The sequence below is a fragment of the Panthera onca genome, chromosome B1 (assembly GCF_046562875.1).
Source record: "Panthera onca isolate mPanOnc1 chromosome B1, mPanOnc1 haplotype 2, whole genome shotgun sequence".
NCBI lineage: Eukaryota > Metazoa > Chordata > Mammalia > Carnivora > Felidae > Panthera > Panthera onca.
In genome coordinates this window covers 29,995,075-30,011,387 of record NC_138342.1, presented here as the reverse complement: position 1 = coordinate 30,011,387, position 16,313 = coordinate 29,995,075, and the positions used below count along the sequence as shown (strand labels likewise).

The following is a 16,313-nucleotide window of genomic DNA, read 5'->3' as shown; positions in this document are numbered from 1 at the left end:
TACTTGACACAGTATTGTAGAATAGGAAGAAGAATATTGAGACAGAGTACCACATGCCCAAGTCAAATTTTCCTGGAAAGTAGCACACTGCTAATACTGGCTAATTTGATGTCCCAAGTTAAGGTTTTGGGAAGGAGTGGTTTATATTTTTTTAAAAGGACTTTTTTTTTTGCAACACTTTTGTGTCTTTCTAATTTTTAAATAGATGGTGACTCTTCTTCCTGAATTATGTTCCCATTTGAAAGTTCTCTGGGCATTCAAGTGCAAGTTATACAAACTCTGAGACTGAGTATTTGTAATTCTCACTTATTTTGGGGGTGGTACTAGGGGAAAGAAAAGGAAGTACAAAATGATATGCTCCCAATAAGGATACTTGCCGCCATCCATCTGGGAGAAGACACGTACACACGTGAGGTAGAAAAAGTTAGCACAAGGCAAACACGCAGGACAGTCTCTGAACCTTTGTGAGGTATCAGAAAACTTTTATTTTGAAACTGATTCATCTGTTATATTGTCATCAGCTGACAAATTAGAAAAAGATTTACTGCAGGCACTGTACATAAACCAACTCTGAAATCATTTAAGTTTTAGAAGATAAACTTTACTACAACTTTTATGATTGATATTAATAGTAGCTGTTACTATTTATTAATCACATATTATTAATCAAGCTCTGTACCTACTAAAGCTCATTTAAATTTCTTTAAGCTTCCTAAATTGTGATTTGAATTTTCCAAATGGGGAAACGGAAGTACAGAAAAATGAAGTAATTTGCCCCAGATCAGACAGTTACTAAATATTGGATTTGAGAACAGATTGGTCTGTGGTCTAATTTTATATATATGTACAGCTCTTACATGCTGGAAACCTTCTTAGAAGGATTTCAGGATTTCCAGCTAATGGCCATAGATCTGTAAGTGCTTAATTTATACCACAGCTAATCTGATAAATTTCTGATTTCATGATAATGTCCTAGTCTATTGTGGCAGCTGTAACTATGATAGACTGGTGGCTTATAAACAGCAGAAATTTATTTTTCACAGTCTGGAGACTGGAAGTCTGAGATGAAGGTTGCAGCATGGTCCAGTTCTGGTGAGAACTTCCTTCCAGGTTGCAGACTTTGTTCTTCTCATGTCTTCACAGAGTGGAGAGTAAGAGAGGAAGCAAGCTCTGTTGTGATTTATTAGGACACGTTCTATCACGAGGGCTCACCCTCTGAATTCATCTAATCCTAATTACTGCCCAAAGACCCTACCTCCTAGTACCATCACATCAGGAGGTAGGGTTTGAATTTCGGGGGGCACAGACATTGACCATAACATCTTTTACGTCTTATGTGTCTGTCCTTTGTGTGTTATGTTTACATGAAAGCATTTTTCCAAAAGGCAAACAGCTGAACTACTTTACTTCTATGTCAGTCTCATCTTACGGGCATCTCAAAAAACCAAACAGGTGTTATTCTTCTTGCTGTAGACATTTAACCTTTTAGAAACCTTTATCTTATTTTAAATCCCTTTATCATAACCGCATATGTTTTTGACTACATACCTACACTTCTTAAGGATTGCAACAGAAATTTTCTCATACAAACATGACTCTATGATGTTGTAGGGCAGTGGTTCTCAGGTGGATGCAGTTTTGTTCCCCAGGGGACATAGGCAGTGTCTGCAGGCACTTCGGACTCAACTAGATGGGGTGGTGTTTCTGGTATTTAGTGAGTAGAGATGGGAGATGCTGGTAATCTTCCTATAAAACACAGGACAGCTCTTCACAAAGAAGTATTTGGCTCAAAATGTCAGTGGTGCCTATGTTCAGAATATCTGATTTAGATTATCTGTAAAATCTGTTCTGGCTCTTAAATTCTGTTATTCTTTCATTTTGACACTGAGATAAAGAAAAAACATTGAGCTTATAAACCAAGTCCTGTCAGCATTATGAAATATATATATAATAAGTCCTCATGGTTTCTTTCCTTTTAGAAAATCATCTTTTCAGGCAATTTTTTTTTTATTTTTCTGGTGAGAATTTCCTTTTCTTTTTTCCAGTATCCCTCCAAAATGTCTCTAGTTCACTGTATTGCCAAACAAACAAACAAACAAACAAAACAAAACAAAAAGTTGAAATCCGTACCTAGACATGATACCTTCAGTCTTGTTTGAATGCTAGTGGATTGGTTAGGTGAATAAGAACAGACAAGAGTAAGATCTTAAAGGCTGTGATAAAAAAGAAAGTTTTGTGCAGGTGGAGGTGAGGGATAACCAACACAAGGATACCCTTAAGTGCTGTTGATGTTTAAAGAAAAAAACAACAGCATCATATTGAGCTGGTTGAGAGCAATGACATCTGAGTAGAAATCTTTAAAGTTGTTTAAGGACACAGAGAAATGGTAGAGTAGCATACTGTGCATTGGCTGTATCCACAACTGGGCCAGGAGATTCTGTGTTATAACGAAGCTTCATACACTCCTGTGTGTGCTCTGTATGGTGTTGTGAGTGTGTCCTTGTGGTGTGAAAGCATCAAGCTTCTATAAGGTCTAGACAAAACATCTGCATAAGAACCGGAGAACCCAAGCATGAAACATTCTCTAGGGTAAAATGTCAGCAGATGTTTTTGTGACTCTCACATCTCCTTCATGCCTGTAATGGAGTGGGAGCCATAAAACACATGCCTGTCCCCTGCACTATCCCTACCTCTGGTTTCCAAACCAGTATACAGCTTGTTATTATAATATCTATAGTTCCTTCTACCAGGAAATGATTTCTCTCTGCATGGGAAAAAAAAAAAAAAAAGGTTTTAGAGTAACAGCATCAGCAAATACATTAATTGGACCGTTTCATATTAGTAGTTGTGTATTTTTGGTCATAAATAGTATCTATGCAGTAAATATTTTAAAAAGTTTGTTTTGTGTTTTCTATCCAATAAAATTTTTATAAATGTTTTTAATTAGAGCTTGATTTATATTAAGATTGTCAAAGCAAAATAATCTCTTTCATTATGGTTGGTTCTACATCTGTGTGAATTTAGGATTGTCATTTTAAAACAATTCTGGCCTGTTGTTCATTTTTTAAATCAATTTCTTAAGTCATGATTTTTTCCTATAATTGTGTCTTGTAGCAATCTAGAGCTTATAAATACTTCTTAGGGGGATATATTTTGTGATAGATTTTAGGTTGGTTAGACATTCAATCTACCTTGTCTCTGTCTTGGAAAATGTCTCTTAAATCAATAACAGTGACCACCTACTCCAGAATTATTGCTCTGTTCATTACATCTACTACTTAAAATTGGGATCTAAAAGGAAAGTAATGAAAGTAAATCAAATGTGATTTCCCTGTCAATTTGTTAGCAGAAAAACTGGAATCATCTCAGAAAGACATTGCTCTTTATGGCAGAAAGGGAACACTGTGAAGGATTTCTTTTCCTTTCTCGAGATTTTCTTATTCTACCCTGGGAGCCATGTGGAAATTAGCAGAATTTGAAACAAGGGTAGTTGGTAGCAACCACATTTTTTCTCACTAACAAATAGCGAATTTAATATTTTGTTAACATACAAAGTAGCATTGCCTCATCCTTTGCACTCTGTTCTTCCATACTCCATGCCTCCTGGCCACAGATTTTACCATCTCCCTACCTATCACTGTTTCTATTTCTGTATCTACACGTACAAATATACATGTATATGTGTGTGCTTGTCTATTACATGACTTCCATTTCATAAATTGTGTGATAATTTTTCTGATTTATGTAACAAATTATAAGCATATACTTTTGCTTGACATTAGGTTTTCAACACCTACTTGCTAAATCAAGAATTTTATCAAATAGCAGGTTTAAGCGTTTAGGGTAGTTTAGGGGTTTTCATTTCCTTAATTTTCTCACTTTACCTTAACAACTTAAAATGTCGACATCACAAGCAGGAATAGATTTAGAATCATCCGACACTTAATTTGTGCTCATTCATTTAAGGTAATGAGGTAGCATACTTTACTTTTATAGAAGTCTATGACAGTAAATAAATGTTGTTGCCTCTACTTAGAAATCAATTCTGTGTTCTTCAAAAGCAGCATTTTATTTCTTGGAAACATTTTGTGTCATTGCCATTATTGTAATGAGGAGTTAACTAACTTGAAAAGAAAGATAATAGTCCTCAAATTTCTTTTTTACCCCATAGATTATGACTGAGACATTATGATAGGAGGAATAAAACTTCATTTAAATTGCCATTTTAGACTTTGTCATAGCTAATCTCATTAGACTGTCTTTTATCATTATCTCTTATATTGAGTTAAGCTTCAGCGTCTCTATCACAAGTAAACCATAAATGTATACCTTCTGTAAGGTTCCAGAGTAAATAATTTTATAAAGTTGCTGAAGTCTTATTTTAAGCGTTAAAGATCTTTAAAGTTACCCCCAATCGAATGTGATACATTGGCATCAAGTTTTAATGATCTAAATGGGGAAGAAATACTTTTAAGATATAAGATGTAACTCAAATGCAGATCCCTGTAGGTTTCTAAATTTAGATTGCTACATATGACAGATGCTTTGGAATTAAATTTGCATTAGAATAGAATAGTTCAAAATGCAACTGCTTCTGGCAAATACAGACGTGGAAAGCTGAACCATCCACTATCAACTAACTTAAGAAAATACAAGAAAATTCCAGCAAAAATAGTATGAGGCCATAAATCATAGTCTCGCTGCAAGAATTTACTTTCCACTCCCCATCAAATCTTTTTAAATCCAAATGTGCGTAACAGTTGAAGGTAAGCCTCGTCCACTTCAAATATAAGTATCTTCTTGAAAACTGATGATAGTCTTTGATATTCACCATGAAGCATGAATGTCCCGGCTTCTTTTAATGTTAAAATTCTATGGTGAGAAAACCAACTGGTAAGTTTCTATTAGGAATCTACTATGGAAAATTAAAGGATTGTTAAGCATTATCTTTACCCACAAGGAAGAGAAAATTTAAATGTATTACGTCTATTTAAATTATAAGGCTACAAATACAGCATGCAGTACATGACTGCTATTAGCTAGGAAGTTTATGGAGACCTTTCAAGCACAGAAAAATCGTTGAGTTAGTTGATCACTGACATCTCCTCTAACACTGAATGTATCTCATTCAACAAAATATCATTGCTTGTTTAGTTTTTCTTACATCTGTTGTCCTAACAAGACTATATCTTATTCTTTTACTCACTAAAAGTACATGTTATGTAAACTTTTTAAATATAAATGAGTAACACTTTGTAACTGAGCAGGTACTGGCGGAATTTCATATCAGTGCAAATTCTTAAGCTTTTATCTAGATAGTGAGGGAATGCTTTCCCTAGGAAATTAGCATTGTATTAGTGTTGAGAAAATGGCATAGGGTCCTCAGTTTCTTGATTTGAATACTTTGTGAGACATTAAGATGGGGAGAATAGAAGAGGCCACTATACGGGATGAAATAGGGTTTGGGTCACTGAATTCGGTTTTGGATGTCTGTAGTTTTTAGTTTTCTGTCAGGTGTCCAATGGTGTATGTCTGGAAGGGATCTGAGTACTCATCACTAGGGAGCACGTTATGTGGGGCATGATTTTAGCCTTTGGAGAGTGCAAGATCATGCAGTTGTAATGTTAAAATAAGAACATTAAAGAACTGAGCGTAGAATTACCAGCACGTAAGGCCCAGGTCTATTAAGGGAGCCCTGCTTGTGAAGGAATAATCGGAAAGGCTGTCAGAAAACAAAGAGCAATGTGTGGAATCATCAAAGGATTGTCCTTTAGGGAACAGTGTGTTTAACAATGCAGTATGGTACGCAAGGTCAAGAAAGGCCCCCAAACATTTATTAGTATTGTAGTGATCATGATGAACAATGACCATTACTTACAAGCATCTCAGTATAAAAAGAATTCTTTGTTAGATGTTAAGAGACCTGAATTGTAATTCTAGGACATTTGCTCCCTAGTTCTGTAACAAAACCTTTGTGAACCATAGTTTTCTCCCTTACAAGATGAGATCATAATACCTGTACTTTCTACTTTAGAATAGAAAGTTGCATGACGGGCACCTGGCTGGCCCAGTCGGTAGAACATGTGACTCTTGATCTTGGGATTCTAACTTCAAACCCCACATTGTGTGTAGAAATTGTTAAAAAATAAATAAATAAAGTCTTTTTTTTTTTTTTTTAATTTTTTTTTTTTCAATGTTTTTTTATTTATTTTTGGGACAGAGAGAGAGCATGAACGGGGGAGGGGCAGAGAGAGAGGGAGACACAGAATCGGAAACAGGCTCCAGGCTCCGAGCCATCAGCCCAGAGCCTGACGCGGGGCTCGAACTCACGGACCGCGAGATCGTGACCTGGCTGAAGTCGGATGCTTAACCGACTGCGCCACCCAGGCGCCCCAAATAAAGTCTTTTTTTAAAAATTGCATGAGGAGCAATAAGATAAAATACATGAACACTTTGGAAAGTCTAAAATACTGTCTATGTGTTAAGAGTATCCTAAATACAACACTATGATGCTAAATTTTATTTCTAAAATTTTATTATAATTCAGGATAAAAATAGAATAGAAAAGTGGTTTCTACTATCTGTAATTTGCTGCATTGTCAGTAAAATGACATGGAATTTCTGGCACTTTTCTAGTCAGTCCTTCAATGGTAATTATATCTACAGTTTTCTTATTTATGGGGACTCTAATTGTAGGAAGATGTCAACAGGCTACTAGTTCTATTAAGCATCACTTCTTCAGTACAAGTAACACAGAGGAAAATAGACTAGGAATGAGTCAGGGGACATATTTGGGTTTTCCTAAAAAATAGATTACTTTCAATGTACCATTTGGGGAGACTGGGTGGCTCAGTCAGTTAAGTGACTTCAGCCCAGGTCATGCTCTTACCGGTTTGTGAGGTCGAGCCCCACATCAGGCTCTGTGCTAACAACTCAGAGCCTGGAACCTACTTGAGATTCTGTATCTCCCTCTCTCTCTGCCTCTCCCCTATACTCACTCACTCACTCTCTCTCTCTCAAAAGTAAATAAAAATTTACAAAAAAAAAAAAAAAAAAGAATGATAGGCCTGTGCCTTTCTGACACATTAAAAGACAAAACAAAACATTAGATTACTTTTAAGCAGCTATTATCCAGTTTGGTTTCTACTCAGTTGTAGAACTAAATTATACTAAAATGAATTTTGAGGGAATGCCATACAATGATTGCAATATATCAGAAATTCTGCTTCCTTCCAGTTAAAAAGAATACACACATTTTTCTGGTTATTTGTCTTTCTCAGTCTGACTTATTTCACTTAGCATAATACCCTCAAGGTCCTTCAAAAATTAAAAAAAAGACGAATAAATAGACAGAATCAGACCTATAAATACAGAGAACTGGTGTTTGCCTGAGGGGAGGGAAAAGGTTGGGGGATTGAGCAAAATGGGGAGAGGGGAGATAGAGATACAGGCTTCTAGTTATAGAAAGAACAGACATGGGAATAAAAGGTACAGCATAGGGAATATAGTCAGTGATACTGTAATAGTATAATGGGGTAGGTGGTAGCTATACTTGTGGTGAACATAGCATAAACTTGTCAAATCACTAAGTTGTATGCCTGAAACTAATGTAACATTGTGTGTCAACCATACTAAAAAACAAACAAGGGAATATACATGATTCTATATAATCAGCATCAAAGGAAAACTTGCCTAATTTTTAATTTGTAAGAAATCGTTAGGCAGCGAATACTGCCAACTATTACTTGGTCATGGCATATTTTAAAGAGGGTATCTCTCCTGGAAACTGCCCATTTGTCTCTTTTACAAAGTTCACGGCAGAGGTGGAATAACAAGGAATTTTTCAGCCCTGAAGAATAATGGACAGCCCTGAAGAAATAATCTTTGCCATCCAAAGAAGGGAGACACATAGAGACCATGAAAAAAATGGGCTTTTTTTTTTTTTCATATTCTCTTGTCTAGCTCAGAACATATATAAGAAATACAAAAGATAACAGTCCATTTTAGTTACTGTGCATTTTACTCTGTGCCACATGCTGGGTTGAATGCTTTTCCATTCACCATCTCATTTCTTCTTCCTAGTTAGTCTTAACCAGGCCTCTACACATGGAGAAATGAGGGCATGGAGACGATACATAACTCCATCAGGGTCATTTGCTTGTAAGTGCAGAGCAAGCATTTGAATAAAGATGTCTCCAAACCCAGTCCATATATTCTGTCCTAACCTACCAACTAGACTGATATCAAGGATAAATCAGTAGTTTTTTAATTCTTATAAACTCAATCTATAAATCATGAGGCCCTTGGAAGTGTAGTTCTTTCTCTTTTTGCTTTTCTTTGTAGTACAGAGAAAAGTATACCCTGCTTGCTCTGTGCCAAGTACTGTTCTAAGCACTTCACCCACCAAATGCATGGGGTGAGTATTATATGTATCCCCATTTTTCAGGTGAAGAAACTGAGATTCAGAGATGACTACCTGAGAGTGAGTGGAGGATGTGGTTGTCATTTTTTCTTATGTTTATTTACTTTTGCTAGGGGGGGAGGAGGGACAGAGAGAGAGGAAGACACAGAATCTGAAGCAGGCTCCAGGCCCTGAGATGTCAGCACAGAACCTGACCCAGGGCTCGACACGGCTTGAACTCCGGAATAGTGAGATCATGACCTGAGCCAAAGTCTGACGCTGAACCAACTGAGCCACCCAGGTGCCCCTGTAGATGTGGTTGTCATTTAAACCCAGCATCAGAGTGTGCCCTTAGTCACTGTTGCTATGTCAGCTCTCGTAGGTTGGGGAGGGAAGTCCAAAGCACACATTGTTTTAAAAAGCAAATATGAAATTATCATGTACCTAAGAGGTAAATTATTAAGCAAATAGGATTTATACACCCAGGAACTAGATTATATCTTAGAGTGTAGGGATATAAATAATAAATATGAACTAGAATTGTTAGAAAAATCTCTGTGGATAAGTACAGAAGTGGGTACAGAAGTGGGATAGAATTTGTATAGAAGCAAGAAAAATGGAATTTCTCTCAAGTTTATTCAGGTAATCAACTTGAGACATGGTGTAGAGATGATTAGTTTTCCAAACAGTATATTATGATCAAGTGAACTATAAATATATTTTTATTTAATATTTTATAGAGATGGGTAGGAGAAATTTGTTTATTTAGCCCTTTAAATGTCAGGAAAAGGAGTTTAGACTTTTTTTTTTAATGATAAAAAAGTAAAGCATTAAATAGTAGAAAAACAAGGCTGTAGATGGGGTGGAGTGGGGGGGATTAACATGTTAAAATAGCATTTGCATAACACAAATCTGGAATTATTTGCTGGAGCCATTAGAACAAAGGGCATGGAGTTATAAAATCCTGGTATCCCCAGGTAGTAGGTAGAAAAGGCAGGGGTTAGAGTAATGGCATTGGGAATAAAATAGAATTGAACCCCAAAGAGAAATTCTCAAAGAACAGTGGCTGACTTGCTGGCTGACTGGACATGAAGGAAAAAGGAGGAGTATATAATTTGGAAGTACCATTCCTGGATTTATGTTTTTCCCTCCCCCTCTCTCTGTCTCTACCTCTCCTTCCCAGGATCCTTCCACCTCCTCTGCAGTCAGTTCTTTTTTGGGGATTAGGGACCACTAGTTAGGGATTGTTCATTTGTACAAGAACTTGTGGTTTTCAAATGGTTTGGAAAAACTTTTTTTATTGTTATCAGTTTCATCGTCCCAGTAATATGATATTCTATTTAAATAAATTTGGCTATTCTGTTTTGTTTCATACATGTGACTTTTAAGGGCCTTTCTAACTAATAACAAAATTATAGCACAATCAAGAATACTGGCTCTTATTTTCCTTATCTCCAGTGTTAACTCGAAAGACCCATTGTTTAACTTCACTTGTTCCTTCCATGTCCTAGTAATCAAGAAGAAGGGGAAAGGCATTTATGATTCTCTAGATATAACAGAATGCCGGAATTATGTTGGAATGAAAGACAAAGGTAGTAAAGGAAATTGTACCCATTAGGGTACATCCCAGAATCTTTCTCTGAAGGAATTAGGTGCTTAGAGGAGTGCATTAAATCTTCACATGTGTTATATTTGCAAATACATTAGATGATTTTCCCAAATCTTTTAGTGCATGATTCATTTGCTTTAGCTGGTTTCTTTTTCCATTGAAAGCAGATTTACATGGTGTGTCCTATGTTTTTCTTTCCTATTTTCTTTTTTAAATTCGTATTACATAGAAATATTCTGGGCTTATTAACTTACAGCATGGCTAAGATTGATATTGTGGACCATATGACGTGTGAAATCATTGTTTTGATTGGATCAGAGGGATTCAGTGTATATTGAATAAGTATAGGAGGGGGTATAGCCAGAAAGACTGCCTATGTGGCTTTAGAAATACTAGTGCTCTGAAGTTTGAAGCTAAAAAAAATGACATCTAGAAAAATCACTGTGCTGTGAGGGACGATGGAGATAGCAAGATCTCACAGAATTGTGAAGGCAAACCATAGCAGGGAGACAGGAGTACTGGCCAGAATCTCAAGAATTATGAAGCAGAAAGCCCACTGCAAAGATCAATAGCAGAAGTTTGAACTCTAGCTCAGGAGAGACATGCAGAGCATAAAACTTATATTTCTGACAAACTAGAGTTGAATTCAAACCTGGATGGGGTCTGGGAAGCAGGTACAGTGGATACAGTTGGCATGAACTTTGTACTGAATGAGACTCCTCTGAAGCAGAGGACCCTAGTAAGCTTTCTGCCTGGGGTGAAGAGGGGGGCGGTGAAAACCTGAGAGTGAAGTACCCCACTGTTGAGGGACCAAGCAGTACTGGAAAGGTTTGGAAAAGTGAAGGATTGGAAGCCATTTAATTCATAACCTTAGTTTTATTACGTGCCGAGTCACACACGATGGCCCCCAAAGTCTGTAGTTTCATTTTGTCATTTACATAGTGGGTAATTTTTCTCCTTTTTGACATTTTGAGAGCATCCAGAATTTCGTTGTGAGAGCCTTTAAAAATTCTTTAAAGTCCTTGATAGTTACCAAACTTCTTTATTTCAGAGTCTTTCATTCTTTCCTCATCTTTCACATTTATTTCTCTCAAAGCCCTCCTCCTGAGTCCCTTAAAGTATGCTGCAAGATATAACTAATATACTCAATTATGTAATTATTATTAAAATAAATTTTAACAAGTATGAACCCAAACATAGCAACAATATTTTTTCCCTAAGCTTGTTTTCTCTTTGACCTGCAAATGGTTTACTTAGGCACTGGACATATGGTTACTGGTAAAACTTGAAAGGCTTATTCATTTGGACAAAAATCTAAATGAAAAAGTACAATTAGAAGGTGTAAATGGAGGGGCCACTGCGTGGCTCAGTCGAACGTATAATTCTTGATTTTGGCTCAGGTCATGATCCCAGGGTCATGGGATGGAGCCCTGGGTCCGGCTTCCCACTGAGTGTGGAGTCTGCTTAAGATTTTCTCTCCCTCCATGGAGAAGAAAAAAAAAAAAAAAAAAAAAGTATAAATGGAATTTGTTTGGCTTAAGCAATATATAATATCTATATCTCACAACTTGATTATAATTTAAACTTTTAAAAAGATTTACCTATTTCTAAACTAACAGTATTATGAATACCATTCTCAACTTTCCTGTTCTAAATAAGCTGAATCACTAAGCCTACTGAATGTTTTTTGAATTGCTCACTTCTGTCGGTAGACACACCGTTATTTGCTAGCCCATATTTAATTCATTTGTTTCCAAGGTTGTATATTACTAGGACCAAGTGCATACTAGACCCTTAATACTTCATGAAGAAATGAATGCTTTGATGTAATATGAATTTCACTGAATATTTATTTTATGTTTACTTTTTTCTTGACCTTCCAGTTGTATTATAATAGATGTTCTTTCAAGTCTTTTAATTGGAAAAGTTCTATCATTTGAAATATTTTTATGGAAGTGAATATTGATTGTGTGAAAAGACAAAATTTATTAGTGTTGTTCAAAAATTACCTTAAAGTCTCAAACTACCAAAAAAGAACCTGTTTTAGTATGATAGTATGATTCAAAGAATGTTCTATGCAGCCAGTAAATGTGTCATGAAAACTGTTGGGGTTTGTTAATTACATTTGTTTGCAGCATCAGTGATGTGATTAGTCTTGGGGACTTCTACTTCCAGATATTCATGCCATACTCATATTTGAGTATAATTACAAGGACCTATTTCTGTTTTTTTTACTTCTGTTCTCTTACGCCAATTATAGTTGTGAGCCACTGTGTATTATTTGCTCTGTAAGTACACATTTTCTTTAAACCAAGGAATTGTTCGATTTAAGACCAAGAGTTTTTTTTTTTCTAAAACCATTCAGTTTATTTTGTACGTTTTAGGAACCATGCATGATTATTTAAAAATTGTATCACCTGACTAGCAGAAAATTGCTAAAGGTCCTAGTCTGATACAGTGTCCCACCCTACATTTTTTTGTGGGTCTTTAAGTAATACAAGGCCCACAGTAATCTGCAGGATATGTGTTATTGCTCTTATTTTCCAGGAAAAGCAGAAGTTGACACCATAACGACCGTATGGTGTTTGGCTTAAGGTTCCTTTTTTTTTTTACCCACTGCTCTTTAATTCTCAAGTAGGCAGTTGAATATTGTCTAGAATTCAAGGAGAAAGTCTTAGACTGGAGATGTATTGATACATGTATACATGATAAATTTATCCAAATACAAATTTGGTATTCTTACCAGAAAAAAAATTTTATAGAATTAGTTGAAATGATTTTCAAATGTGGGACTCTGGCAGCATTGCACATGAAACATAGTTGTTGATAAATGTTCTGCCTTAGCGCTTTTTCCCCCCCTTACTTGGTTCATAAGTACAGAATTTTCTTTAGTGCCCTGAGAATTCTTGGGTTCCTGAATCAGAATCCTGGGAGAGGCTTCCATTTTAACCTATGGATTGCATGGTTTTTTGAGAGCTGTTCAGAAGAAATACAATGCAAGCCAATTGTGTAATTTTAAATTATCTAGTAGCCACATTAAAAGATATAAAAAAACAGGTGTGGGGCGCCTGGGTGGCTCAGTCAGTTAAGCATCTGACTTCAGCTCAGGTCATGATCTTACAGTTCGTGAGTTCAAGCCCCGCGTTGGACTCTGCGCTGACAGCTCAGAGCCCAGAGCCTGCTTCGGATTCTGTGTCTCCCTCTCTCTCTCTCTGCCCCTCCCCTGCTCATGCTCTGTCTCTCTCACTCTCAAAAATGAATAAATGCTAATAAATAAATAAATAATTAAATAATTAAATAAATAAAAAAACAGGTGAAATTAATTTTTACTAATACAGTTTATTTTTTTCTAATACAGTTTATTTAAACTCACATTATCTAAAATATCATGTCATCAGTATTATAAAATTATGATATTTTTACCTTTTTTTGGTACTAAAACTTTAAAATATGGCCTATATTTTATACTTATAGCACATTTCAGTTGAGATTAACCACATTTCAAGTGCTTATTAGCCAGTAGCCAATTGAACAGCATAGGCAGGCCTGTATATTATAAATAGATGTAAATACCCTGAAACATCGTGTTCCCAGAAATTAACTGTAGGCTTCTTAATGGTCAGAAACAAATTGTTAGTTTGTATTATCAAAACTGAAAATACAGATTGTTTTGTATTATACTCCAAATAAATGAAAATGTACCTAACTTACAAAAGTAATGTTGTACTTTACAGAGAGGAGGGCCCTGGAAAGTATCAAAGAAGGAGTCTTGAAAATTAAAGAAGAACCATCTAAAATACTGTCTGGAAATAAGTTTCAAGACCGGTATTTTGTTTTACGAGATGGGTATCTCTTTCTCTACAAGGATTCAAAGGTAGTTGTGTATTTAGTATTTGAACCCATGTGTGTTTTTGTGTGGGTATTAACATTCTCATTTTATGTCTCTCTCAGTCCTCTCTTGGCAGTCAAGCCCTGTGGGAAACAGAACACATAGTAAGCTGATGATTTCTTGCAGCCTCTGGGATATGGTATTAATACACTGAGTAACACTGTGAAGAACTTCATATGACCTTTCTGAGCACTTCTCATTATTTTAGTGCAGAGAAGTCCTGAATATATACATTATATATAATATATATCATATGTAATATTATATATATATATAGCAGCATGCTCATCAAAGACTTCACTAAGAATATTAATAGGCAAGTCCCAGATAGAGAAAAATATATTCATAGTACATACATCTGAGAAAGAACTCATTTTCCGAATATGAAGAACTCCAAATCAACAATAAAAAGACTACCCAATAAAAATTGGAGTGAAGTGGTGAATAGATACTATGTGAAAGAACATGTAGGAATGGTCAATAAACCATTGTAATGAAAGTGCTCAACATAATAGTCACCAGGGGCATGCAAATTAAAACCGTGCAACATTGTTTTCACTGATTGGTATGACTGAGGATGTTGATTAATTAAATTCCTCATAAATTGCTAGTGGAAGGGTAAGATCACACAGTTACTATATAAAACCGTTTGGAATTTTTTAAAAATATTCATACAGCTACCCACGATCCAGCCACTCATTCCTAGGCATTATGTTCACAAAAGCATTTGTTCAAGAATGTTCATAAGCAGCTTTACTCATAAAACCAAAACCTGGAAACATTCCAAATGTTTCATCATCAATAAAAGAATGATACATTCATACAATAGAATATTATTTGGCAGTAAAAATTAATGAAAAGTAATGAATGTAACAACACAGATGAATCTTTAAATCCTTGTTTAGCAAAAGCAGCTTGATACAAAATCGTACCATATGAGTCTGTACACAAGAAGTCTAAGAACAGGCAAAATCATTCATGATGATAGAAGTCAGAAAGTGTCTACCTGAGGTGTGGAGAAAGGTTGTTGCAGAAGCAAGATGATGGAGACAGGAGGGATCTTTCTAGGGTGATATAAATAAATATTCTCTATCCAGTTTGGGTGATTATAAGAATGTATATAGTAACGTCTCTACTTCCTTGAGATTCAGGTAACACCTATGCAATTCTTTTAAATGTAGAATGACAGCAGGATCTAAAGGCACTTTTTTATATTGAATTATCAAATTCCCTTGGGTTCATATCGCTTGCATGCTTTAGGAGTGTGGTGGTTCCCTGTGATGTGTTGTAGAGATGTATAAAGACAGACCAGACGAGTAACATCTGTTAATAGTTATGAAGAAAGGATTCTTAGGCAGCTTTCCAAACCTCTGTGATCTCATTTTATTACGGCTTCTGTTGAGCTCCCCACATGCTTTGACCGCTTTCCCTGCATGTTCCTCCAGCAGGGAGGGCTCCATGTGGGCAAAATAAATCTGAGTAGCATTCCTCCTTTGATTAGGACAGTGGATTGTCCAGGCGGGAGCGGCGGGGGGGGGGGGGCTTCCCTCACCCCTCTCTATTCAGAGAGCTGTAATACATACTGTACTTGAACTCTCCACCTTATTATGCCATCTCATAGACCCAGCAGGGAGTCTGTGTGGGTATCAAATGGTTATTATCTATTATCATCCTTCAGTTTTTCTAGTAGAGGAAGAGTGGAGTCTGCAGAAGTAAGGCACAGAAGAATTTGGGGTTAGTGAACTGAAGACATCAGATTTCAAGGTTCATGAACTTTATATTTGTGTTCGTGAAAGTAAATTCAGGACTACACAGCTGATTATTCTAGCTGTCTAGAACTGATTCTGATTAAATTTTCTTTGGTTTTCTTCAGTGGGTCACCCACTTTGATCTTCATTAGACTGACTTTCTTAATCTTTGCCCTTCTATGTACATATGTTGGTTAAGTGTCACTCTTAAGTGTCCTGCTTAGGGTATTTAAAAATGAACCTGAACGTTTTAGTCCCATTAAGGAACCAACAGTTCCATTGTGTAGCAATGGGACATTGCTAGAAACAGTTAGTAGTTGTTAATAGTAACAGCAGTGCAATCATAATGGCAGTGACTAACATTCAGGTGGTTACTTTATAAAAAGCAGAGTTCTGTACATTTCACTTGGAGTATCTAATTTTATCTTTATAATAACCCTGTGAAATTAGTACTGTAATTATTCCCACTTTACAGATAAAGAAATGGATCCTACTAAGGTATTACATAACTTGCTCAACATCACATAACCAGTAAGCAACAGACTCAGAATGCATTCCCAACTGTCTGACTCCAAAGCCTCCGTGTAAGGGGACTTACCAAACAAATATAAATTTTCCATTATTTTAGCTCGGTGGTTTTGCTGACAGACTTTTATTTAAAGAGGA

The 16,313-nt window shown here is 36.0% G+C and overlaps 1 protein-coding gene across 2 annotated transcripts in view; it reads left to right on the top strand.

Annotated features, from left to right (window-relative positions):
- Positions 1 to 16,313, top strand: part of ARAP2 (ArfGAP with RhoGAP domain, ankyrin repeat and PH domain 2) — a 188,477-nt gene that overhangs the window by 150,360 nt on the left and 21,804 nt on the right. The window contains exon 28 of one of the 2 annotated variants that reach the window (XM_078446218.2): positions 13,745 to 13,884. In XM_078446218.2, the coding sequence (XP_078302344.1) occupies positions 13,745 to 13,884 (140 nt within the window). Of the gene's footprint in view, positions 1 to 1,143; positions 2,828 to 13,744; positions 13,885 to 16,313 lie in introns of those variants that run through there. The other variant, XM_078446219.2, reaches the window with a different exon arrangement.